The following is a 27,496-nucleotide window of genomic DNA, read 5'->3' as shown; positions in this document are numbered from 1 at the left end:
GGTAAAGAGTGATTAAAACGAGTATTAAGTAAATGACGAAAAGGCAGACAAGTTACAGGCAATAACAAAAAGCCTAGGTTCCTCCCAATATCACAGGTCTCCAACCAAGCCTGCAACCGATCGACCAACAAACGAGTAGAGACTGGTTGATAGTAATATATGTTTAGTTATTTACTATGCTCCCCAATGAAGTTAAATGACGACATAACGGTTGGCGGGGGGCGAGGAGGAGGAGGGTGGCTGCGTTGAGGTAGCTTACAGGTTCATAAAAGAAATAGGAGGTAATGAACAATCTACAAAAAGAAAGCGCGGAACGTATTTTCAAACATTTCCAAACAATTCAAAGAACTACTAATGTTTTCGTATTGTTATTATTTTCGAATCAGCGTCTCTGCGAAAGAAACCGACAGTCCTGATGAGTGCTCCTGCACGACACTACACAATATTGTATAACTTGCATAACGCCACGGTTGTGACGCGTTGCATTCGCCGCGTTGTGCTCTCTTCTGCCCGTGAAAATTTACGTGGCCAATCTTCGCGTATAACAGAGCGCAACTTGAGGACATTAACCCTCAGTTTATGAGTTCGTGGATATCACCAGCTCAACGCAGGAACTATAATTAGGTCAGACTGAAGTTGTATTCGAAAACAAAAATGGCGTGTACATTATTAAACCCGCTATCAGTTTGAATGGGCTGCCATTTGTGCTGTGCCTGGATAGCTGCAGTTTAAGCTCACTTGTGCTCGGCGACAGTATATTTCGTTATGAGCGACTTTATCAGCGAAGAACAATGGTGAAGTCAACGTTACGTGGGCACCATACGTGTATCCACCCGCAAGGGCACGTTGAACCCTCGAATCCAACCCGACGCCTTGAGGCACAGTTCATGGCCTTTTTGTGATTTCCACATCGTGCGAGTGAAATGGTGCAGGCAGCGAAGAAGGGCTCTAAAATTCTCAATATTTTTCTGCGTGCGCCTTCTGGTCGATATGTTAAATAACAATGCTCCCTATAAACTCGTTTCTCGTTCATTAACTAAGCATACCTATTGTATCAGGACAGAGAACCGAACATGAACTCTGACTATACGCAGCCGAACAAGACAGCGGGTTAGAAGAAGCCTTTTAAAAGTACGCGAAGGCGCGCGCCAGGAGAAAATAAGGAGATCGGGGACTTGATTAAAAAAATACATATAATTCAACAACAATCGCGAGATGAAACCCTCCAGGTCTAAAAATAACTGTCTCATTTCGAAAAATGAGACTTGACTTATATTAATTCTCAAACAGAAAAAAGAAAGAAAAAGGATTAGCGCTGATGACGACAAAAGCTGCAACGTCATACCGTACTGGTAGCTGCAACTGATGCTGGATGGCGTATGAATAGAAGCTTGTGGTCATCCAGGGATTGTATGCTGTGAAGGTTTACTAGCTGAACATGCAGTATCATGTGCGCTGTGCCACCAGTTGCAGCCACAGTAGACAAGCGGGAAGCTTGAATCCTTAAAGTGCAGCCTTGAACATGGGGTGGAGGTGGCTAAATCTCAGGTTGCTGGCCAACGTTTCGACAAGGCGACTTTCCTCTCCGTACCGATGATCTTTGCACTCTGATGCAGGAATCTCTGCTTAACTTCACACGTTTCTATAATGCATGATTTAAACTGTTCCTAACGCGTTGATAACAGCACGATCTCTACATTTTTTTGTACCCGCATTCAGTGATGGGCTGAGATAGTCGCCACTTGGTATCATGGAGTCCACACTGCTTTCTTGATTAGCTCCGGCAGAGGTGGCTACCAACGGGAGGAGCCGTCGTAATAATCAGGCAACAGCGGCGTAACATATGCGTCATGTGTAATAAGGGAAAGTCAACAACGGCAAGGAGACCCTTAGTGAGCACTTCCTCGTGTGTCGTGCCACACAGGCTCATTCTTTTAGCTAAGACGTCGAAGAGCACAGGAATAGGTTAGAAATGCCGCGTTTTCTACAAGAGAAAGTGTTACGATAGGTATTCGGTCCCAGCGTGGTGAGCAGACTGTGGCTGACGTTCCCAGACTGAACTTTCTCGGTTTCACAGCAAAACGCACGCCGGTACGCAGCGACGAGAGGTCATTGTCCGGTCACTGACCTAATCTCAGCATGGACTTCGTCCAGTACGTTAATAGCTTAGACGTTGATAGACGTTATCGTGGGAGGAAGTATGAGGGGCGTAAAGGGGATAAAAACGGCGTCAGGCTACGAATGTGTCCGTAAATAGATGTGTGAATATCAAGTTACGTAACGTACATGCCACCTACGTTCGTATCAATGTCCGAGTGATGTCCGCAGGAGAAATGCTGTATCTCGGAGCCATTTGTGAGAACAAAGATAAGCACATTTTCTCTGGCTTGACGAATGAATAAACACGCGGGGTGGTCGAAGAACACATCCGTTGTTTTGACTATCGTCTACTGATGTGTACCGTAGTCTTGAAGAACGTCTTAGAGTACACGTCTGAAAAACATCGGGGACTGCTGCCTCGTGTAGATTTGTGGCGCTGTAAGGGCGAGGAGGAAGAGACGGTGGTGGCTCACGCTGGAAGGAAAGGCGCGGAAACGACAGAGATGGGATGAGGAAAAAAGCTAACAATACGATCGGAGGCTTGGCAGTCAATATGGTTCGGTGTGACAACAAGGAAAAAGCACTGTGAGTGCGTGCCATGTTCATGCGATTAGAAAGGTTGTAGGAAGTGGCGCAGCGCGCACTAGAGCACTGGCGCTTTGTTCAAAGGCTCACGCTCCGCTTCTGGTCCAGAATAGAAGGGCGAATATTACGTGAGAACGATGCACGACGAGTAATTGTATGGATAAGTGGAATGGGAGATGTTTCGCGTGGAATATAACGGAAGGGATATATAAAGGAAATTCGCAGAACCCGGCGCATGCCATTTGGGGCTGTCTGTACTACGATATGGTAATGCGCTCGAGGAAGTCTCTCACGGAGCATTGTACTGAAAGATTCGGACATGTTAGGGCAGGGGGTGAAGTGATGGCGGAAACTGACAGGAATGGCTCTTAGACGAATACAACATGTTATAGGTTTGCTTTGACGGTGGCATGTTCAGCAGCTCAGCATCTGGCGAAACGAAAAGAAGAGAAATGAAAAAAAAAAAAAAAAGTCCCAGAGAACAATCACTGCTGTCAGAGGTTCAACACTCAATTCTTCAGCGTTATATTTCTAGCAGTAGTATTTCGCTGATACCGCAGAATAAGAACAAACGTCTTTTTTTTTTTGCAGTTGTCGAGTTTTTGGTAAAAACATTTCTTAAGTTCTTCCAGGGGAGCTGTAACACACCTCCACCTCTTTCTATCCCGGAGAGGTACAACCTATTTGTGTGACGCGGTATGGTGAAAGCTGCGAAGCCTTTTCACAGACAGACGGGGCTATTTGAAATACAGCATGCAGCGGATTCCTTAATTGCTGCTCTCTCGGAGTACTCGTTTACGTGGAGTAACACGCACACAGTGACGTTGCGACTGCTTGGTATATACAATGTGTAGGAAGCGGAACTTACGTCATACGTCATTTTGTGCTGGAACTGTATACGAAAGATGAACGTTTCAGGCAAAGAGATTTTTTTTTCTTTTTTTTTTTTTTAGTACAGCTTGACTACGACTACAATGGCATCTTACGAACAGTGTAAACAAGGAGCCGAAACACAACGCGAGCACAAGACGTAACAACAACTACGGACTTGTCACTACACGTTTCGCTCCGGCAAGCACCGAATAACTGTATCACTTACACAAGGCAGGCTGAGAGACTCTATCGAAAGATGCGAAGGCTGCGTGTGTGTAACATATCCTCTCATTCATTCGCTATCTAAGAATCTATCAGCGCGTACATATACACAAGGACCTGTCAGACCACCATGGTTTTCTTTCTTTCTTTCTTTCTTTCTTTCTTTCTTTCTTTCTTTCTTTCTTTCTTTCTTTCTTTCTTTCTTTCTTTCTTTCTTTCTTTCTTTCTTTCTTTCGAGATCCACTGTAATTTCTTTCTTTCCTAATTTCTCTCCTTCTTTCTTTCTTTCTTTCTTTCGAGATCCACTGTAATTTCTTTCTTTCCTAATTTCTCTCCTTCTTTCTTTCTTTCCTAATTTCTTTCTTTCTTTCTTTCTTTCTTTCTTTCTTTCTCTCTTTCTTTCTTCTCTCTTTCTTTCTTTCTTTCCTTCTTTCCTTCTTTCCTTCTTTCCTTCCTTCCTTCCTTCCTTCCTTCCTTCCTTCCTTCCTTCCTTCCTTTCTTTCTTTCTTTCTTTCTTTCTTTCTTTCTTTCTTTCTTTCTTTCTTTCTTTCTTTCTTTCTTTCTTTCCTTCTTTCCTTCTTTCCTTCTTTCTTTCTTTCTTTCCTTCTTTCCTTCTTTCCTTCTTTCCTTCTTTCTTTCTTTCTTTCTTTCTTTCCTTCCTTCCTTCCTTCCTTCCTTCTTTCTTTCTTTCTTTCTTTCTTTCTTTCTTTCTTTCTTTCTTTCCTTCTTTCTTTCTTTCTTTCTTTCTCACAAGCCAAATATCACAAAAGCGCCATTCATTCGTAGTGCGACGCAAGTAGTTAATTCCAAGAAAAAAAACAAACAAAAACGCTCATAGTCGTGGTTTGTGTCGCGTGTAAAAAGGGGCGAAGTCGCCGTGTCTTAGCGAAGGAGACGCCTCTCGCTGGCATTCGCCAACGAATGAATTAATGCAACTCCAGCAATGGCTGCGAGTAGTGAACGGGCAGGGTTGAAGACACACAGGCTTGCGCGTCTTGACTGCAGCTGCCATTTGCGAGACGAACGGGAGTATTCACGCGGCATGCAAAGGAAGCTTGGATCCAGCCGCCGAAATTAAGCCCCACACGGGTAACCGATCTGCCACTTCTATAGCGACAGACTTCCCCTCCGCAGGCAGGTGTCAAAACGGGGTCGCTGACACTCGCAGGAGTTAGTATGGCTACCGCTACTGAGCGCAATACGCTCTGCCATTTTCTCGAGCTCAGAATAGGACCCTGTCCCTTCATTTAGGCAGTTTTTTTTTTTGTTCCATTATGTCATGCCGTTCTTGCGGGAAGAGACGGCTCTGCTGTATTACCGAAGCCGTAGCTGTGGAAACTTCGTCACATACGGCACGCCGCGTTCAAGAAAGTTCAATGCATCATACATCGCGCAGTGTTGCGGGCTGTTCACCGGAGCTCGCGCTAACCTATTTAAAAAATTAGGCCTAACTGTCGGAAACGAAACGTAATTGCCAGGAACAATACCTTGTGCGTCAGGTTACGAATTGAGCAAATAAAATTTGAGTAAAATATGGTGGCGTTTCGTAAAATAGGGTATATTGAGTACGTAAAAACTAAAAAGACACAAATAAATAACAACACGCACAACACAATGTGAGCATAATCATTCGGCAAATACTTGCTCAGTTCTCCGAGAGTGTGAACTGAATAAATAGTTTCTGATGCCCCGGAAACGAGATTCAGTGAGTATTCCTCGGCGTTGCTTAAACGCCGAGTGCGCTTCTCTCTGCGTCTGAGTTTGTAAAATTTCGAGCGGCTTCTAATGCTAACGCATATCTTTCTACATAATTGCTCCTGCCGATAAATTTTAAGCAATGCGGCCATTAAAGCCGTAGTCTTTTTGTGAAAGAGCCAACGTTCTCAGCGAATCAAAGCCGCAAAAATTCATAATAATTAATCAGCACAAAGTGCATCTGCAGCATGTTCTCACAGTTGTTGGCTTTAAGTATAGATCACCTCTGTGACCTAACTCCAAAACGTGCCGAGCGCAGCAACACAAAGCTACCTACGTTCTTGCTGATGCTCGTCGGCTTTAAAAAAAGAAAACAGATCACTAATCTTGCACTTAAACTAATAAGGACAGAGATCAGCGAAACTATAGCGGTTGGCAGACACGCCTTGCTTCTCACGGTGTGATAATATCGGAAAAACTTGCGGCATCGAACAAGTTTTCACCCAACGTCTGCCGTCTCAAAGGGAAGGGTGTGTTGTGCCTCTGGCATATGAGGACACTGCTCTGGCTAACTGCCGCATGACGACGGAACAAAACAGTCAATTGGCGGAAACAGATAAGGGCACGGGGCAGACTGCCTTGCAAGAAGGTTGAGTTCGGCTGACGCGTACGGGTCCGGCGCCGCTCTAGAAACCATGTACTCGCCGCATAGGCCCGAATCACAGCACACGCGGTGGATCCGCAGAGTGCTGCAAAGCACGAAAGCTTAATCCGCGGTGGCTTCTCGGAGCGTATATGCGTTGCTTCTAGTGCGCGTGTTTCTTGGAATGAAGGGTTTGCGCTCGACGCCGGCGCTCTTGAGGGAGGCCTCACGCCCTGCGGCGGCACAGTCGGTGCACGCATGCACGGGATGCGCTTGGACCCGCGCGCACACCTGAGCGTGCGCAAGCAGGCGAGAATGCTGCAACGAGGGTTGAAGCTCTTCAGTTGACCCTGTGGCGTGCCCTCCATGCCAGAGGGAACCTCAGCTGGCGTCATACGATCGTCCCCTGACCGGTCGACGAGGGAGTCGCTGCCGTCACGTGGACACTGCACTCGGACTGCTGTAAGAGAAGGAAGGAGTGCAAGTCCATCAGATACAGCTTCGAGATATATATATATATATATATATATATATATATATATATATATATATATATATATATATATATATATATATATATATATATATATATATATATATTTGCATACCGAGAGTATATATATATATATTTGCATACCGAGAGTCTTCTCAAGCAGCACCAAACTGATGATTTGATTAAGACAGTGTTGTTTGTGGTCTTGTTACAAAGTTAAAATGATTGATATTGGTGAACAAGAGACTAATTAGCACTCCTTCGCCATTGGCTGTTTTAGAGGCGCTCAAACATTCAAGGGCATAAGATCGTCGTTTGAACATGTCAACGCTTTCTGACGCCTACTAGCCTCGTCGACCGGCTCTGTCACCACACATTCATGCAGCTAGCGAAAAGCACTGCTACAGGAGTTGACGAAGTAAAAAACAACGCAAGCTCTGATCGTTTCACCTAGCCATTTCCGTATGCCTGCGAGGGAACCAAATGGCCGAGGCCGCTACTATTTTAGTTAACCCTCCCAAGCTTGTACAGCCACATCCTTTAACCAGGCCGCTCGAGGGTCTCATTTTGGAGCTGTATATCATGCGCCGACAGTTTTACGTTTCGTTTTTGCGTAACGTGCAGTCGGTACGCAAGTTAAATATTGCAAAATGAATGCCTGAAGGGAAGAAACCGCCCCGGTGTTCGTGAAGTCTCGCATATTGCAACTTGCTGGCTAAAGCGAGAAAAATAATTAAGAAAAAAAAAAAAAACAGAGAGGAAAGAAGTAAGCTGTATACGTCTAGGGCTCCTGCATGGTGTCCGCCGATAATTATTTATTCAGCGTGACCTGTCCGCTGCTACAGGCGCAGATAACTGATGCATTGCATTAAAACCGAAGCCTACATAAACCTTTCAGTGCTGCGAATAGAAATTGCGCTAAGCAAGGGACAGGACTTGAAGAAAGCTGCGCTCAGGTTATATACGCATCCTATCACAACGTAAAAAGGTCATATTTCGACAAACGGGGACAAAGCCCGTAAATTCCATTTTGGATTTTCCTTGAAATTCTCGCTTTCCACGTCAGAGAGAAACCAAGCACCGAGGGCGAGGAGTCTAACCGAGCTGAAACTTTTTTTGGAAAAAGCGGGAGATCTCAAATACAATAAATAAACAACAAATCATATCTTATAGCAGTATGTCCTTTCGTTTACCGCCTGCCACTCCGTCAGTGGCGCAGGGTGAACAGTATGCCGGGCCAGTGAACTTAGAAGTCTTTTTTGGTGTGTGTGAAAAAGTATCTGAAAAAGTCTCGAGGAAAAAAGTCAGCCCTCGGGCATTTTCGCATTTCACCTCCATAAAAATTCTTCCGCCGTTGCCGCAATACGGTGCCGTGGCATCAGGCTCAGTACACCGAAGTCAGTAAGTCACCGTAACGGATGAAAAGCTGGTACTGATAAAGGTATGACCCGTTATTAATTTCATTGCGATACAAAGGCACGTCGACGTCATGACCACGTTGTTAAAGGGCATTGGCTCCGAACCCCAGGGGACGCAATCATTGAATATCCACCGGCAGTGAGCTAAATTTTCTTTTCATGCCATGCTGACGCAAGCAAGCAGGGAACCGCGTCGAAAAAGGCAGTGATACGCCATGAATAGAGAGTCATACAACCACCTCGACCGCTGTGTCCTGCGGCGGCGGCTTTGGCGGGGTGAGGCCGCCGTTCTCCTGGACGGGCAGCGAGTCCGCCTTGTGCGCGCTGAAGTTGAGGCGGAACGAGGGAGTCTTGGAGCGGCCGCTGCCGCGCGACGACGGATTCTCCCGGCGGCTGGGCCGCGGTGTCTTGATGCGCACTGAGCCGTGCTTGAGGAAGATGCGCTTGCCCGAGATGGGGCTCGGCCGGATGAGGAAGCTGCGCACACGAAGGGCGCGTGAAGGGGGTTATGCTGACAAATGGAAGACAGGAAAGTACACTATAAACGCAAAGTGGGCAAGATGAGTCTACCTGCACCAATATAGTTATATGCGAAGAGCAGTTAGATTACGTGGAGACTCGGCTGATATTGCTTTGTCGATAGCCTCCAAGAGAGTAACGGTTGTTATAAGGGACAAATGTTTGCGGCAGCGCGGTTTTCTAAGGACTAACCATTCCAGCCCAGAAGTTGTGTTGAACATTTTTCAATCAGGAAGATTTTTTATGAACGTATTTTTATTCCTTTCATATCGTAAGATTGAAGGATATCAATCAATGTATCCGTATATCCTCCCTCGGGACGCTTGTAGCTTTCTCATATTTATTGTCAAAAAACGCAGCCCATTGGTTTTCAGTGCCGCTTTTAGATACTCGGTGCGAGCGCAGGACAAACTTTTGAAAGGAAGATTTTGCTGCAGTTGAGAAGGCCAGATCCTTCCTGTAATTGTATTATAACAAAATACTTTATTATTCCAGAAGTCCCTCAGAATTAAAAGTTGGTTGGTTTGTGGGGTTTAACGTCCCAAAGCGACTCAGGCTATGAGAGACGCCGTAGTGGAGGACTCCGGAAATTTCGACCACCTGGGGTTCTTTAACGTGCACTGACATCGCACAGCACACGGGCGCCTTGCTTTTCGCCTCCACCGAAAAGCGGCCGCCGAGGAGAATTAAAAGTGATGTCGAAGAAAGCTGCACTTAAGTTCAAGGTAACCCGGCCGGCTAATTCCATCACATAGAAGTAAAATTATGGTGGAATATAATGGTGCCAGAGGTTACAGAGTATCGAAAGGCAACGAACGTTGGATGGTGGTGCAAGTCAGCGTGCCGATTTTCAAGGGAAGGAAGAAGCTTCCGTAATTCTCGGCAAGCACTTTATGCCTCACTGCATCTGACTGTCGCTAGTTCTATTTCGGCAGTGGCGTGGCTCACGACATCAAAGTGAAGTGCAGCACCGACGTGCTCATAAAAAATGCCAAATGGAGGCAAACAAGAAAAGACAGCCAGGAGGATAGTAAAATGAAAGAGTATGACTCAGCAATGAAGGCACAACAAATTATCCATCCCTGTCTGACAACGCGAAGAGGGACGCTGATTAACACAATTGGTTGCAACCACGGATCCAAGGTCACATGGGGATCCATGGTCAGATGGGGTGCAAGGCAAATATGCCGCCTTTTTCCAATGTAATTGTAAAGCTAGGCCCTTAGTTTCCTGTGACCTAGCACTTGCCTTTGAATGTAGTTAGTGTCTTCCAAAAAGGCGCGGCAATGAAGGGCAGCGACATACCGCTTCAACGCCGATTTGTGCGTTGCGTGTTGCGATGGAGATTTACTGCTTTTAAACTCGAAGGTAAACCAAGGTATATATACAGTGGTAGCGAAGGCTGGGCCCAAAAACGGTCTAGCGCGACAGCAGCACAGCCACTTTGGGGGGGCCGAAACACTTAGATAATGAAATTCAAAAGCACAAATAAAAACGCTATAAAACAACATAAAGAAATAAATATTTTAATGCCACGTTTTATAAAATAGGTAAACTATTTTAGCAAAACATTACTTCGCATTTTTAATTTTTTGCAACGTTCTTGTTACGCCCCCTGTTGATGAGTGTGCGGTGCATTTGCAGCTTGACTTTGCAGGCCTTGTTTCGGCACCCGGCCCATAGAGAAAGAGATTGGTAAAGAGCGGTCACTCGGCGAAAACTGGCCCCAGGAAATGACGCGCGACTTTTTGCGCTGCCGCCGATTGATGGATGGCGGCACCAACGTGCGCATGCGCGGGCGCGCGCGCGACGGCACTCGCTGCAGCGGTAGCCCGCCGGAGCAGACGACAAGAAGTTGCCGAAGGGAGCGGTTGTGTGCTCGTGCCTCGCCGCGCTTGTGCGGCACAGACCTCTCGTGGGCTGCTGCGCGGAACGACAGCGGTTGGAAACGACGGCAAGGTGAGCAACGTTTTTTGCTTAACTACGCTGCATTTCAAGCAGTTTACGCTGACCGTGCTGGCCGGTGCCAATAAGTTTCGCAGCTCGTGAACAGGCGCGCCGGCTGTTCAGGCGCAGTTCGTTACGCCGTAACTCTGGCGGTTCCCAACCACGGCGAGGTGTAATATGTTGTGTTCCCGGGAAGCAGCTTCATTTCGAACAGTTTAGCTCGTCACGCGTGACAAAGTGGCATGTGAAGGCACCAAGGCACGCCGTTGCGCCAAAATGGCGTGTTCGCCGGGCCGGTGCGGCCATGCTGACGCAGTTTGCCGAACGGCTTTAGTTTTGTTAAGTGTCGCGCTTAGCAGAGCAACGGTAAAGTGAGAAACGTTTCATTCTTGACTTTCTTGTTAAACTGCGCAGTATTTCAGGCACTTTAGCTCAGTACGGTGGTCTGCGCTTCACAAAGTCGCACGTGAAGGGCAGCCAACAGGCATGACAAGGCGCTCGCCAATATGGCTCGCCGGCCGCGATGACATGTGACATGGCGTGAGGTTTTGCGAACGGCTAGTTTTGCGTGGTGTCGCGTTTAACTGGGCAACCGCAAGGTGAAACATGTTTCGTTCTTGTAAAACTGCGAGGCATTTCGGGCAGTTTAGCTCAGCATGGTGGTCTGCGCTTCACAAAGTCGCGTATGAAAGGCAAGCCAACATGGCGTGCTCGCCGGCCGCGGTGAGGCCAGGCCGCGGTTTTGCGAACGGCTAGTTTTGCGTGGTGTCGCGTTACATTTAACGGGACAACGTTAAAGTGAAAAATGTTTTATTATGCGGCAAGCTTCATTGCTTCAGCTGTTCAGTGCTCTTGAGGAATATTGTAAGATTAGTGGCTGTTATTTTACGCTCTGTAGAAATGCATTTTCAGATAAGTTAGGTTCGCCTGCATTTCCTGACCTCTACGTTGCAAGAGTAGCTTTTGTATCCATTTTACGAATCGCAGCTTTTCTGTTCTGGACCATAACTGCTGCTCACCAAGTTTTCAGTACCCACCCACATGCACAGATGTGTGCGCGGTGCAGTGGCCTTACATTTCATTGCAACCTTCTGCATCATGTTCATTCCTTTTCCAACAGCACTGCATGGACCCACGGACTGCAGCCGAAGCACGGCAGATGCGACGAGTGAATGGTGTGGCCTTCCCTCAAGCGTCAGTACTCCTCTCTGCCCTGGACAATACAAGTTACCCTTGCTAAGGTAGCCACTACTGGGACTGTGTAGTTTATGTATAATGCCTGTTTTGTTACATATCATTTGCAATAATTCGGAAATCAGTTATGCTATTCTTTGTCTCTACCCAAGTAATGTTTCTCACCTTGTGTATTTTTATTTTTCTGTATTGTGCACATCGCCTAATGTGTGTCAAGTATTGTCAATGCATCCGTCTACATCTGTTGCATCTCTTGTGTTTTATATGCAGCAAAATAAATTCATTTCACAAAGCACTCGGCGTCTTTTCTGCAATACTGTTTTGCAAAGGCTGTGGCGCAGCTGCGGTGATGGCCAGTTTAGAGAACTGGGAATCTATTTTTCCTGTTGTTATGCATGCTGGAAATAAATAGAAACACTAGCAGGTTATTTAAAACCAAAATAAAGCGCCAAAAGGGCAGGGAAGGGCGCAGGGCATGGCTAGCATTCAAATCGCGCGCCTTTCAGCAAGACCGGAAGTAGTTGCCGCCGGCCGCTTGGTGCACTACAGTCAAATGGGCCGCTGGGCCCTATGGGAGTGTCCGCTCTTTACCAATCTCTCTCTCTATGCCCGGCCACAGTGGCCGCGGGAGCTCACGAAGCGGTTTCTTATCGCCAGTCTCGAAATGCCCCTTTTGCGAAGTTTTCGTCGTCCTTGCGCGTCGCGTCTCTGTCACCGTTTTGTAAAATTTGCACCCTGCCGCACCGCTGCGGCAGTTTTCTCGGTTTTGGTCGTTTCCTTCGACGTGCGGCCAGTGCGAAGTCTTTTTCCGTCTTTGCACGCTTCGCGCTGTTCTTTTGAAGCGCTTAGCGCTTTATTTCAAGATTAGCTTACGGCGTGTGAAGAAACGATGCGCCGTGGCTCATTGCGACAGCATGGACAGTGCCGTCGGTGTCAAGCTACACCGCTTCCCGCTGGACTTTCACAGGTGAGCTCTTGTCAGTGTCGTCTGCTACAAGGCGTCTGCTCTAGGTATGCTCCGAATGCTTTCGTTGGGCTGTTCGCTTCTGTTTCTGTAACCAGTTCGTGCGCACGTGGCTTCATTTTTTCGGGGATATTTATGTACTACACTACAGGGCACACACTAAGTGCTGAGCTGTGCGAAAGAGGCCCACCATTTGTTTGATTTATGGTGAGTTTCATGCAGCCGGCTATCACCAGCGTCAACTTGATACCGGGCTCTCAGGAGCAACCACGCGCATGCCACTGACCGGAAGGCCAATTTAAAACCAATTGTGCTGCCTGACAAGTCTGAGCACAACACTGTTTAGTTTTCCAACACCGCGAAGCCAATTTGACCCTCGCAACTGGTAGTATAAAAATTCAGCCACGTGTATATGCGCGGCCTTGAGGGTGCTTTAACTGAATTCACTCAACAGGAGTTACTGCCTGTCTTCTTATTGCTATTCTGCATATGCATGACCGTTAGGGTAACTTTAAACGCACTTCATTCTCGTCAATCTTAACCATAGAAAAGTATAGCTACCCGCATGCCATGAGGACGAGCGTACGTAACCGCACTCTTAAGCGCTGAGAGCTTGGGGCGAGCATTTACTACCATAGTTCAGATATAATGGAAATATAATGTACTGCAGTTAGCATTGACAGGAATAATGACGCATTGGCGTTTGGATTATGCAGTATTCCTTACGGCGCAATTGTGAATAACGTGCACGTTGCATCACGTCCAGGTGCCGAGCGTGGGTGCAGTTCTACCACAACGTCAGCCTGGAGAAGACACCATGGCAGCTGCGAGACTTGCGGGTTTGTTCCAAGCACTTCGAACCGTCTGCGTATCTGTCGTCAAAAAGGCTGCGACCCGAGTTGATGCGCCTACTTATGTCATGTCATATTTGCCTTAATTGAAGCTGTCTTAGCACTGTCTTCTATGCTTTTCAATTTCCTACCTGGCAGCGTTCGTGGAACTGCAGGGCTTTTTTCTATCAGCACTGTGACCATTAAGATGAATAGCCAGCTTAAAGAAACTACTTCCTGAGCTGCCTGTGACGTGTATTTTTTGTTGGTGTGCTTTATCACTGTATTTGTTTGGTTGCTGTAATAAACCATGCATATGAAAACCATACTTGCCGTACACTGTATTGCAAACTGTGCACTTGGGCCTGTGCTTTGTGCATCATACCTTGTACTCAAAAGTACTAGCACCAGTATTTCCACCAAGGTTTCCACTACGAATCATGCATGATTGCATTCTTAGCCAGCCAAGGTAAGCCAGCGTCTGAAAGTGTTGCTGCCTTTCTATGCTGCCTTCTTTGCCAGTAACTTTCATTGGGTTCCGAATTGCACATTAGCAAGGCCATAACTAGCAGGACCTCGAGCACATTTGACTGGCAAAGGTTGGTGCGCACTGAAAGGCAACCTTCATGAGATACCTGCTTGAAAAGGCGGGTTCTATAAAAAAACCACTTTAAAATTCGCGCTAAAAACATACGTATGCGTGACGTCATTCAACGTCACTCATACGTAGTTGCCCCCCAATATGGCGGTGCCCATTAAACTTCGAAGAGGAGGAGGAGGAGGAGAGAAAGATAAAGGAAACGCATAGTCGACTTTGTGATGCAGTGGGAATGTTAAAAGAATGGCAAAGTAGGAACGTGCTTTAGAATGTACAGTGATAGAAAAGTTTACCGGAGGCGAACACGCGCCAAGAACGTATTTTTTGTGTTTCCTCACTAGCCAGTCAAGCGGTATACGTTCCAGTAGATGGAGCGCGTATTCCCAGGTATGCATTTGTGCTTTTTCATTGACCTGCTTTTTCTGACGACGCAGAAATATAAATACAGCAATATTAGAAGAGTTGGAAAGCACGTTCAGAAACCACAATTCCATTTATTTGCGAAGCCCGCGAAATGCACAAACAACCATGCGAATAAGCTCATTCGCGCGTCACGATTGTGCTGCTTTCAAGTGTGGTTTGAGTGAACAAAATCAGCTACGGCTATGGCTGTATGGCCCCGTTTGCAGTGGAAGGCCGATATGTCTGCGGTGGTTTTTACGCCCGCGTGAGCCAGTCGGCGCATGTGACGGTGCAAGTTTCAGCCAGTGCGACGAGCTGGCTAAGCAAGCAACCGCCACCACCAACTTAGCCTAACGCTGGAACGGGGTCGTCGAGTCGCGGCCGCAGGTGATTTTGGTTCACTCAATCCACGGTTGAGAGCAGCACAATCTTGGTGGGTGAATGCGCTTGTCACATGATTTTTTTTTTTTGCGGACTTTTTTGAACTCGAAAAAAAGATACACCTGCGACTTTTTTTTTTATCGCAAATAAATGGAATAGGGGTTTCTGAAGGCACTCTCCAAGTTTACAAATCACATATATGTCTCAAGTCAACATTCCTTAAACTGGAATTAACCCAATTAACTAATGAATTATTTTCGAAACAAAAATTGCCTGCGGTATGCAAGACGGCTGGCAGGTGTATGAAACTGGTTTCCCTGAACTACATCTAAATATTTACCTTTAACGCTTGGCAGAAGTTATATGGTCCCCTAATATGTAATAACGTTAGCTCTTGGGCCAGTTGGTGCGTGCGTGTGTGTGTGTGTGTATGTGTGTGTCAAATGAAATTATGTAATTTGATTGGTTATTACTGGGATTGAGTGACTGGCGACTATTATGAATTATTGATGTTTCTTTGGTGAATGGCGCTGTCAAGGCCAGAGGTCAATTTTTGGGCGACGCCGGGTTTTTGTACCGATGTGGCATGTGATGCTTCCGCGTTAAAATGTTTTTCTGCGAACCCGTATTCCACAAACGTTTTTTCATAACCGCATACAACAGGAAAACAAATTAGAAGAGGGCTTTCCAGGAGCCCTCTCTTCGCGTTCCGGGGAACACAAGTGCATTGAGCTTCCAAGAGAACTTGCTGTTTCCACTCTCCTTCTGACGATCCACAACTTTTCCGCTCAGCCGTGACCTATAGAACCTCACATGGCCAAGCATGACAGCTCGATACTCCCAGTAAAGCCGCGACACATCGTTTAAGCAAATATTTTCACATGCATATTCACAACGCGTCTAAGGCTCGCGCACCCGTGGGAAGATAAATGCGACTTACATGATGTCACCTTCCTCCAGTGGCAGGTCACAGTTTGGGTTGATTATCACGTACGACAAACTGTGCCGCTTGTCCGATACCTCATCTGAAAACGATAGGCAATGTCCACAAAAGAACAAGTGTCACTTGGCAAGCGTATTACACGTGCGCCGTGATGAAACGCCTTCGCTTTGCGTGACTACATGCGTATGAAAATTTCGCTCTGCGAGTATTTGAATTAGAGCTTTGGCTCTCGGAGTCCGGGAAACGTTTTAGCCAAGTGACATTAGAGGCACGCAGATGTTGATTTTCCTCTTGATCACGAAGGCGATTTGCTAAACCTCCACAATAATAATAAAAAAAAAAAATATTAGTTCATCTGCTCTATTTCTGATACACAATGAGGCTACCGCATACCACAAAGGGCGCATACGATATCCCCCCCCCCCCCCCCCCCCCCTATGCTCCTATACATTTAGCCAGGTAGATGTACTGCTCTTACTTTGTTAGCCTATATCATGATTTTCTGATATACTGCTTTAGCGCAAAGTATCCATGCTTAATGGTTTGTTTCTTAATCGTATAGCGGAACCCTTATGACTTTTCTAAACTTAAATTTCGAAGCTCAGTCTTAATGATGCGATAAAGTTAATCGTCTCCTTCAGCAACATGGGATCCTCTTTGCATATCACTTTATAGCCGAATTTTATTTTCAACGTAAATAATTTTCGTTAAATTCTTACATGCCATAATGACATATAAGTAACGCTGCGTCTCAAATTTACTATTTATTTAATGCGTTAATAAATTTCAATTCCATGGGTCATAAGGACTTTTTTTACGAACTTGGCTTTTCTCGGCAGAACGCAGACAACTATACAGTCTTCCGTTATAATGGATCCTCAATGCTGTCGCGTTAAAAGGTCTTCAATTGTAGGAAAGAAGGTTCTCATTACCTTGCAGATATTGAGAGCTAGAGCCTAGAGGGATGGCATGAGGACTCCAGTGTACGGCTAAAAAGCTAACTATGGAGCGGGGTTGGTTTTTGGCAAAGGCGGCACGTATAAAAAATAAATAGAACGTATTTCTCTTTTTGCCCAACCGCGCCAACTAATGACCTATACAGGACCTATCAAGTACACTGTACTAAAAAAGTCCTGGTCAAAAGTCCTGAAGCCAAAGGAATTTCGTCTCATCCGCAGAATAAAACAGTCATGGTATTATTAAAGGTAATATTAGGTTTAATTTTCACCCAACTCCCGACGGATGAGCGAAAATAATGGATCATGGTAAAGTGATCTTGTATACAAAACCAAACAATGTAGCAGAGGTAAAGCCTTTTTCAAAAGTATAAAGAGCAGGGGGCCTGCTTCTGAGCCGTGTCGTGGCACTGGTTTAGCATTAGTGGAGGTCCTTCAGGTTGGAGAGCGCAGGACAAAAAAGTCCTCTTGCTATCAAGAGATTCGGAACTCCGAAAAAGCGTTACAAGCTGCACGACGTGGCTCAGAAGCAGAGGCCTAGGCTCTACACATCCGAAAAAGACTGTACATGCGTGCTCGTGCAGGTGCAACAGCCATGGTCAAGTAATGGCCGGCGGCACACTGACCGTAATCCTGAACGGGCAGACCCAGGTCCTGCATACGAGTGCGCACCAGCGTGCTGATTTCCTGGCGCTCGATGTTCTCGTTGAACGTGGCCTTATCGTCTAGGAGATCCAGAGAGACCTGTCGCCGAAAGGAAAGCCACCGCTTTAGACGGGACAGGAAGCCACAACGCGAAGCTTGGCTTCAAGCTCTAAAGGCCGTTAACGGTGTCAAGCTAAGAATGAGGCCTCCACATCTTGAAGCATGTGCCTAACGTTGCAGTTAATTCAGTTGGAACAACACAATTAAGAAATAATGAACTATTCCAGGCGTAAAAGGCCTGATTGTACACGGGTTGCCTAAATATGCGCTGCCGGGGAACCCACAATGGAGCACAGAATGCGACGCGAGCTGGCATGAAGAATGCTTCTTATACCGAGAAAAAGCAAAGATGACAAAATAGGACAGCACAAGCGCTTGTCTACAGTACGTTTCTGCTGCGATGCTTTTTCCACGATGTAAATGAACAAGTAAGCCCAAGTTTCTAGTTTTACTCTGTAGAGTATACTTACTGTGTCATACATAATGGGTGCAAAACGTCCGGCGTTAACGCGCGGAACGCAAGTAGTCGTTGGACTCCATGCGTTGGTGCGCCAGATGCCTGTGAGTAGCACTCTGTTCAGTTAAATAGCAAGCGAAAAACTGCAACCTGCTTTTTCAACATTTGCACCACATTATTAGGGGCGTCGTTAAACGACCTGTGTGATAAGGCCGATCGATAGCGAAAAGTGTGGTAACCGCTTCGTGGGCCGTGCAAGCAGCCGCACAAGTCGACCATTTTATGTGATACTGTAAAGTTTAACGCCAAGAAGGACGTTTGTGTAGCGCCACGAACGGAGCAAGACTAAATGAAGAAATGAGGTAAAGTTTGCACGTTACAAGAAATCAACATTTCAGAGGAAAATGACGTGCAATCTGACTTGCAGGCAGACAACGATGTGCGCGCATGCAACGAACAGGTGTCAGAACAATGGGCAATGAACGCTGCGGAAAAATATTGCAATAATTTTTCCAAACAAACCACAGAAGGTTTAGTTAACACGTCGAAAAAATAGGTCCACAGAAATATTTCATTTTATTTACGTATAGTATGACCTTCGTAGTCAAAGCACGTATGAAAAATGCAGTGACTCGGCAGTTAATGTATACATTGCATACCAGAAACTGCGGGTCCAGGTGACTTTGTGATAGCTGTGCCATTTCCCGCATGACATGCACTTTGACAGTGAAATTAAAAGGGGAGCACAACTTGGCGTATTTTTCAAGCGCCAGCACGGCACTCTGCAGAGCAGGCTCAGGTACTACGTGTCACTTTCAAGGCACCAGGTGCAGGCTGTTGGGAACTGGGAGCACGTGACCGCCACGCTTCGCGAAGCGCTGCAGCCGACAGCCGGACAGAGTTGGCAAAAAAGAAACAAGCACAGCCGGTTTCTCTTTCCGTGCAGGCCTTTAGGGCCGCCTGTTCACATTGGCCCTCGCCCTCAGCGGTTCTTGAAGAGCAGCGGCCACTTGCTTCCTCTTTCTCCTCTAGGTGTAGAACAGCCTGTACAATTTCGAAATACACTTCTTAAGGAAGCAAACGGAGTACACCTGTATTTCTAGTGGTTTCACTATTGTAGCTGAAATGAGCGAGACAAAATCATCATTAACAAACAAAAATAAGTTTTATTCACATAACTCTATGATGGCCCACGTAGCGCCTGCGAAAAAGAGTTTACAGTGTAAAAAAAAAAAAGAATAGCTCTCATTCATGCTCGGAGAACTACTTGGATTGGCAGCATAATTGCAGACACAGTCGCTTCCAACGTCAGCTGTCACGGATGGACGACCTTTGCAAAATAATTCACTGCAAAAGATAACCGTAACGCCAAAACAGCCGAACATTTCCGCGGTCGTAATGCCGCGTTGAGAAATGAGGCAGCAGTCCTGATTGTTTCTCTTGACTTGGTGTATGCGCACGTACATTTTCCCGTTGTGATGGTGAAAAAGTCAACAAAAATTAAAGAGAAACATGGGTACCGTCCACAGTAATTGCAGCTATGTTAAGCACCTGTACTCTACCTTCTCTTCAGCTTAGAAGCTGAGGAGAAAGCAGAGAGGCGAAAAACCGACAGGAGGGATAATGAGGAAGGATAGGGGAGGTAATATATATACGACGGCTTACAAGGTCACATTCTGGCATAGCGTATTAATTAAGAAAATGTACCACCACTCGTATACTGGTTTTCAGTTACAGTTCCGCCCCGCACATGAGCGAGGGGTCACTGTATACATACATACATACATACATACATACATACATACATACATACATACATACATACATACATACATACATACATACATACATACATACATACATACATACATACATACATACATACATACATACATAAGTACCTATACGCACGGTATATACAAATAGCATGGATGTCATGTCCAGCAGTTCTATCACCCATGAGCACTCACTATTTAGTAGTGGATGGGCGGAGAAGGGAACGAAGAGATTCGGAGAGCTACTGGGCACTGGAGGAGACAGTGTTCTAGATTGGCATATGGTGTGGGGCCGTTGGGGCAGGAGGTGACAGATCATGTGTGGAAAAGGTGCAGGCGAGATGGGCTGGGAAGGGTGTTGGGGTGAAGATAGCGGAGGATATGAGTGTGGAGATTGGTGGGGTTGGGGGGAGTCTGAAAGGAGTCACGGAGCTGTATTCAGTGCGCTATGATGATACGTTTGAGGTATGTTCAGTTTTTTCGTGTCATATTTTCTTTGTGGTAAGGAAGGCTTCAGCGGACCAGAAACAATTAACACGTCTCGGGTCTTGTGCCACATAGCACGAATTCCTCCCGCTAAACGAAGTGTGCCCTATAGTAATGTGTTAAAAGGGCGGGAACAAGCACATTCACGTGGGTTTTTTTTTTTTTTTTTTTTTTTTTTGTACCAACACAGCATATGAGTGGTGGTGCCAGTACTATCACACTGCTTGTTCTCAGCGTTTCAACATGTTATAGAAAGATACTCACTACAACGATACCACCTCAGCAAAAATTGTGTGGAGCTTCAGTAAGCACAATAGAAGGGGTAAGAAATTATTATGAAATCCAGCTACCTTTCAGTCCCAACCTTTTGTATCTGTCCTTTGCTATTACAGTTTGCCTGCTGCCCATCTTTAGAAAAAACTTGCTGGCCCTCGGAGAGCGAGAGTAGGTGGTGCGCAGAGAGGCACAGATTTCCTTTTCACAAAATGTGATTGGCTTTTTGACAAAATTAAAGATGAATTACGAATTTGCAAGTTGATTGAACACGACTGCCTTCCTTGAAGTCCAAAATGCAGCTTGATGTCTCGGCAAGGTGATCGGAGTAAGCCAGTTCACGACTTGTTCTCGATACACTAGAGGATATTAATTCTCATGTTTCGAACAAATTGCAATACATTATTTCACAGGTTAGAAAGTCAAGTTCAAACGCGTTGCGAGGTGCCGATGTGCGTGCTGTGAAAGAATGGCGGTATATGTTGTGGAAAGGACGGAACCGTCGCACGTGCGGCACCCGTGGTACTTTGAGGTGTGATCAATACGCTGAATGAGGTGCTCCGGCGTGAAGAGGACGTGCTCGGTGAAGTCGCTTTCAAATGCAGGGTGGGCTCATCAGCCTCGACAGTGGCAAAAGTTTCGTCCATATGTAGCTATTTTTGGCCAGAGAAAAAAATGACCACGGGCGTTTGCTCTGTTAAACAGTTGAAGCAGTTGACTGCGAGTGATACCACGTTATGCGTACGGACCGAGTGGAGTAGTGCGCACACTTCCGCATACTGGATAAGGTAAAACTGTGAGGTCATATAGAGGCAGCAATGCCATGGCGAAATTACAGAGTGACTATAGCTTTGTAAGGTGCGTCCTGCGCTTCTAACTAAACACCGGGGAGGATTGTTTTACAGTTATTGCAAAACAGGAAGTATACGAGTTCCATTCACCTACGGTTGAACGCCATCCGGATTCACAGGACGCACGAAATACAACGTGCTATTGTTGAACAGCTGCCTTATTGCCGGTTTCACTAGAGTCGAAGCTAGAGATGAAGAGAAACCTAACCGCGTGATCGCATGAGAGTGCGAAAATATCGGTGCGTGAATATTCGAAATTTTTGAATATCTGATCGAAAATTCCTCTATTCTATTGGCGAGGCGAATCAAATGGTACACATTCAGCATTATTCGAAACAAATCGAATACAATCTCAAGTGTTGGAATGATAGACACGATCGAAGTTCCAATCGGTCACGTTTTAGTTGCATTCCATAACTGTTTCGAAAGCAAAGCCAATTCTGATGGCGTATTGTGTGCTGCCGCGATTGGTCGGCGCACGCACGCTGTCCATTCGTGTCGCATCGTTTGTGTATGACCCCCAAGACTAGGCAATGCTGCAGGGTTCAGCCAGGTCCAGCAAGCCCTGCCTTCATGCCCGATATCAGAGGTCACCACTGTTAGGTTATAACTATTGTGCTGCTTATCAATTATGCGGAAATATAAATATTTTATTCGTAGGCATCGCCAGTAGCAACATGTAATTTCTCGACGCGCATTACATGATACATCGGCTTCGTGCTGCCTGCCCCTCGTGAAGATGTGCCGTTGAGTCTTTCGACACCTACATGTTTAACAGTTACAGCGCCGCCGCCGTTAGCGCATCTCTGATGCGCATCTCTGTTTCGCAAGAACATTGCTTTTTACGATTTTTTGATGTAATAGCGCACAGTCATGCCAATATGCGATTCGACATTTTCACTACTTGATTCGTATCCGATTCCATTTCGAAAAAGCGCTACTCGCGCACCTCGGCAAAAAGTGAAAAAAACTTAGACGCGCTGCGTAAGTCCTGCGCACACGGATCTCGCTATTTCGGGCGGGGTTTGGCGAAAAAGGAGGAATCGCGAATGCGTCGTGCTAGCGATGTAGTCGTCCCATGAGGTCCGTGCTGCGTGCGACGCCGCTGTGCGATGCATGCTGGCGGGCGCACGGTCCTTGCGTAGGGTTCCGTCCAGTGCCTGAGTGCGGTGCTGTATAGTAGCTCACCTCCTCGGCCGAGTGGACGAGTATGGGCGGAGGGTACTGGGGCAGGTAGGGCTTTCGCCTCACCGAACCGCCCCCCAGGAGCGGATGGATCTCGTCGGGACAGACGCAAGGTAGCCCCGCCGCGACCCCTGGCGCGCCGGCCGGGTACGAAGTGCGGGGGTCGAAGGGGCGGCGCAACTGCGGGCTGCCCTTGGACGCCGACTCGCCCTGGCAACACAGCGCCACTCTCGTACACCGCCGCCCCATGCGAGAGCGCCCAATATTGCCCGCGTGCCCGCGGAAACACCTAGCCAGCTGGATCGGCTTACGCGCCTCTGACCTGGGCAACGCGCTTGCCTGCCGCAATCAAATAGGCCGCGTATACAATTCTGCACGCGCGGAGGAAACAGAAGGGTATGGAGACGGTAGTTGGAGATGTACTTACACTATACTCCGTTTTGCGTGTTGTGTACGTGGCCATCATTTTTAGGGGAAAAGGTGTACAGTATCGAGCACCGCTAACGTGTATGGTGCTACTCAAGTCCAGTTGTTCCATTTTTAGCTGCACTCCTCGGGCAGGTTTTTAATAATTAAAGGATGTTTTGTTCCCTAAGCAAGCGCAGTGCCGTTGCTACCACACCAATGATTCCGTCAGACACGCATGTGGATTGTGCAAGAGCACTTGCTGTATACATGTCGAAAAAAAAAAAAAACTGTCATATTATATATAAACTCATTTTGACTGATGGTAGTGTCTTCAAAAGAATATTTTCTGTTGCTTAGAAATGTGACATCCACATATTCGGATGCACCAGCGCTTTTTGTAGCGCACAGTGCGCAGTGCTGCTCTCGTCTAGGCATTTTACCCTGAACCAGTACAGATTACAATTACGTCGCAGTCGTTAGTGTGAGGTTCAAATTTTACTGTTTGCATTCCCATGTCAAGAATAACAAACTGCAAATTTTGCAAGAGCTTTAAGAATTCACAAAGGTGACACGCGCTGCTGTTGCTTCAGAGCCTTATAGGGCGATGTTTTCACGCAATACAGAGTAAAACGACCCGCGAAAACAAAGCAAACCTTTCTTTTCAATTTGCAGGGAAGTCTATAGCTGGCTATGGCATGTTCTTGGATCAACCACCCACCATGCTATCCATGCCTAGAAAATCAGATTTTGGAGCTGCGTCGAAATCACAGTCGAAAACGAGCACATATCTGCTTGACCTAAAGCGCGCTCATTTGCACCTTTTCCTTCTGCATGCCATTTTCCAGGTCAACTGGCATTTTCTGCCAAAAACAACTGGCTCGGGCGTGTTCCTCGTTTTACACAGGCATCGTTTTTTTAGACTACGATTTAATGTAGGGCAGGTAAGAACAATTCAATATGAATGCATAACACAAGGGGTCGAGCTCTCGCTAATAAAGGTGGCGCTTCGCGCAGAATACATAAAAACAAAACTATAAGACACAACTACAAATTCACGTAAAGTACGAACTATTGTTCTAAGGGAAAAAAACGGAAAAAGAACCTGTCATCGGGGCAAGCGAAAATTGCTTGCAACAGAATAGGTAAAATGCACTTCAAGGCAGATGAAACATGAAATCACACGTAGACCGTAAGTGCAGTATATATACATATCTGAGGCGATAATTGTTGGCAAGGCAGCAAATGAATATTAAAGGAAGGAACGAAATTCATAACAGAATGAAGAGTGCGCTTTAGTTTTAGCATGCTAAGAACTGATGCAATGTAAAAAAAAAAAAAAAAAAAAAAAAAAAAAAAAAGAAGGAGAAAACATTCGATCTATTTCCGCTTCTACTGAGCCTCCGCAGCTAAGAAGCTGAGTATAACTTTAGGCCTTGGAGTGTCGGAGGTTTGGGTGAACTGACTGAGCGGGAAACTCGTGCTAATCGGTACCCACCGTTGATCCTTCGGGGTTCGTCGTGCTTTGTGTCCTGTAGATTCCAATGGGAATCTCGCACGTGGTTGAGCAAAGCTTCTGGTAGAGGCGTCCATACGTCCTTATCCACAGGTCATCTTTGGTAATTCGCATCTAGGGATGACATACGCGATAAGATTCAACTGACGGCACAAACGTAGATCTATGACTGTCGCCGTGACCACCGGCACTTTGAAGCCTTCCTTTGAAGCTTTCCTGTAAAGCCTTCGACCGCTGCCATGAATCTTAGTTTCACTTTAGTAAAAAAGTACGCTCACTGTGTGACCTCTCGACCAACGCAAAAGATTAAATTCGAAATAAGTTTAATTTAGCGCCATAAGTACCTTTACCTGCCCGTGCTCACGCTCCACCTATACAGCTAACATTTATACAAGAAACGTGTGTGCGTGACCGGAACTGTCTCCGCGCGCGCGCTAGTGCACGGCACGTGATAAGCCATGCGCATGAGTAAGTATGTTCCGGTTGCAAACGATCAGACAGCGCCAAACACTTAAAAAAGACTATAGCTGTAACAATCCTACAGCTTTTCCAATATGGCGCGAGCGAAAGGCATTTCTGCAGGATCGACTGTATAGGCTAGTATAGCTGCATGTTAGCACTGCACAACACAACACTTTGTTAAGACGAAGCTGTACCTCTGATAGTATGAGTGGCCAATATTACCACGTTCTCGTACGAAATATGAGAGCATGCCAGGACTTTCTGAACATTGCCAACGTACCGAAGATAAAAATCCTGATCCCGGGGCTTGATCAACGCCCAGAAGAAGACGCACAAAGGTTATCACATAGTCTTTGACGAAGGCCTGTGGAACAGCGAAAAGGAAAATAGAAAACATCACAATCAACTTTTTACTTTGGTCCTATAACGCTAGAACCCATGGTACATGTAGCGGATTGCCACCTGCATTAAGGTAGCATACGTAACGCCACAGAGAGTTTCAACCAAACAGTTCACTACAATCTCTCGAGAGGACATTTTGGACTTTACTGGACTCAGAATAAGCTTCGGGCAGATTTTAACGAAAGCGAACTCTCAGGAAAATGTGGAATGAGAAAGAAAAAGACTAATGTGTTCGAGAGGTGCTGAGCGAGTAGAGTGGCTATTGAACTATTGCGTACAAATTATGCAAAACCAAGTTAAAGAGCCATTAACATAAATCTGATTCAATTTGAAAGTATCAAAAAGATGAATAAAAAGGAAGAATGCAATAATGGCTGAATAACACACCGACTGATGTGTCGGTCAGCTGACCTTCGTTATGAGCAAATATTCAGTAATAAACGTGCTTTTCACTAGCTGCCCATGTGTTTGCTGACATTTTCTGCGTTTTTGATGCGTACAGAGCAAAAAAAAAAAAAAGAAAAGAAGGTAACGAAACCCAATAGCAACTAGTGTTCAGCGTTCTGGTCTATGCGGTCCGCCAGCACAGGCGCAGCACCGAGAAAATAAACCATTGTCATATGAACCTAGCGATGTGATGCAACCCAGCTCTGCTTCGCACTTTATAAGTGAGTATTGCATTTCAGATCGGGGCGGGAAATATGCTATCTGTCTTGAACAACATTTCACTGCTAGATCCAAGGAGGATTTGCTGCTGGCTATAGTTAATGTTCGACAATTTTGCGACCTGATAATCATTAAAAATCTAACCTTCAGTATCTGCGTTTGTTCAACTGCAGCTGATTACAGTCACAAAAGTATCGTGGAATTTTTTTCTCATAAATCTTAACGAAAAGGCTTATGTAAATTATCGACATCAAAACACTGCGGGGCCCAGTGTGGGGGAAAATAAAGCGCTATTTCCGCGCAGTCAGGGGATCCAGTCGCCTGAAATACGAAAGGATATGAGAATACATGTATTATTTATCATTTGGTACTACACGCTGCTGTATGGCGAGACAGCGGTGCATTTTTTTTTTTTTTGTCGAGAACACCCGCCCCACAAACGTTTGCATGCTTATAGTACACAAGTAGCGCGGCTCACGATGATAGCTCGTGAGAAACGATATTGTGAGTATATCCTAACCATTCTGCACCCCCCCCCCCCCCTTTTTTTTTTCTTTGTTAGCGTACGCCATCTGGGCGGCGAAGAAAGTTAATAGATATGTAGGTGACGTAAAAGGAGGGCCATTTTTTTGCCTCCCATCAGGAAGGTTGCCTTGAAAGGCATCAAGCCAAGCTGTTATCAATGAATTCCTCAGGAAGTTACTAGTTAGGGCCGCCAGTAGCGGGAGAAAGAAAAAAATAGAAAGAAAATCTCAGGAGAAGTCTTATACCAGTAACCACCCCTTCTTCTCTTCCCTTGATGCGGGACATATTTTTACACAAGTGACGCTGCTAAACAAGGCAATTCACTGCCTCTAGCGGCGCCTACGCCTGAAGTTGCATGAAAAAAAAAAAAAAAAAAGTAACGACCAAGTGATGTGACGAAGAGGCCCGGTGACGCGGCTTCCACGTTCAGTATATTTACGATGAGTTGCGCAGAAGTCAATTTCCAGCCTTGTCGTAGATGAATGAATTAGAAGATGCTGTTACGTTATCTGTGAAGTCTTTCAGGAGGCCGAAAATTCTCTACATAATACTCTACTACAGCATTTTCAATACTTTGTCGTATTCTGTCATTTCGTCAAACAACGAGTAATTACCCTAGGCTACACACACTTTCAAAGAGAGGCCCAATGGAGCTGCCATGTGAAACACTGGGCCTTTGATCGTATGTAGCACAGGATGGCAGTTTAGCTTTCCAACGCTCACCCGGAGTTCCGGTGAAAAACACCACCGAAAAAAAAAAAAAATCGACGCGGAAAAAGCATCCCTGGAAAAGGAGTCCCGATTCACGAAGTATGGAAAAAAATGTACCCAGATGGGCGCAATCACCGTACCGTAACGTCACGATTTCGGCCGACCTGGTGCACGGCTTATCAGAATCAGAGGGTCATGCTGCTGGAAATAGCGTCGTGTATGTACTTACTTTGCTTTTCTGTTACAGCTACGTGCGAAAGAACCCCTGCGAAGCAAACTAAGTGCCATCGCCAGTTCTGGAAGAGATTTTTTTT

At 46.0% G+C, this 27,496-nt stretch overlaps 1 protein-coding gene across 1 annotated transcript in view; it reads right to left on the bottom strand.

Moving 5' to 3' along the window:
• Positions 1–4,513: 4,513 nt before the first annotated feature.
• Positions 4,514–27,496, bottom strand: part of SLO2 (slowpoke 2) — an 86,911-nt gene continuing 63,928 nt past the window's right edge. The window contains exons 18-23 of the mRNA XM_084587610.1: positions 25,159–25,242; positions 24,399–24,530; positions 17,390–17,507; positions 15,805–15,889; positions 8,269–8,506; positions 4,514–6,578 (exon numbers count right to left, since the gene is read on the bottom strand). Of these exons, the coding sequence (XP_084443736.1) occupies positions 6,510–6,578; positions 8,269–8,506; positions 15,805–15,889; positions 17,390–17,507; positions 24,399–24,530; positions 25,159–25,242 (726 nt within the window). The 3' untranslated portion in view covers positions 4,514–6,509. The remainder of the gene's footprint in view (positions 6,579–8,268; positions 8,507–15,804; positions 15,890–17,389; positions 17,508–24,398; positions 24,531–25,158; positions 25,243–27,496) is intronic.

The sequence above is a fragment of the Amblyomma maculatum genome, chromosome 1, assembly GCF_055883805.1.
Source record: "Amblyomma maculatum isolate TAMU_Amacu chromosome 1, ASM5588380v1, whole genome shotgun sequence".
Taxonomy (NCBI): Eukaryota; Metazoa; Arthropoda; class Arachnida; order Ixodida; family Ixodidae; genus Amblyomma; species Amblyomma maculatum.
Note: the sequence above shows the minus strand (reverse complement) of the source record. Positions and strands in the feature narration are given on the sequence as shown.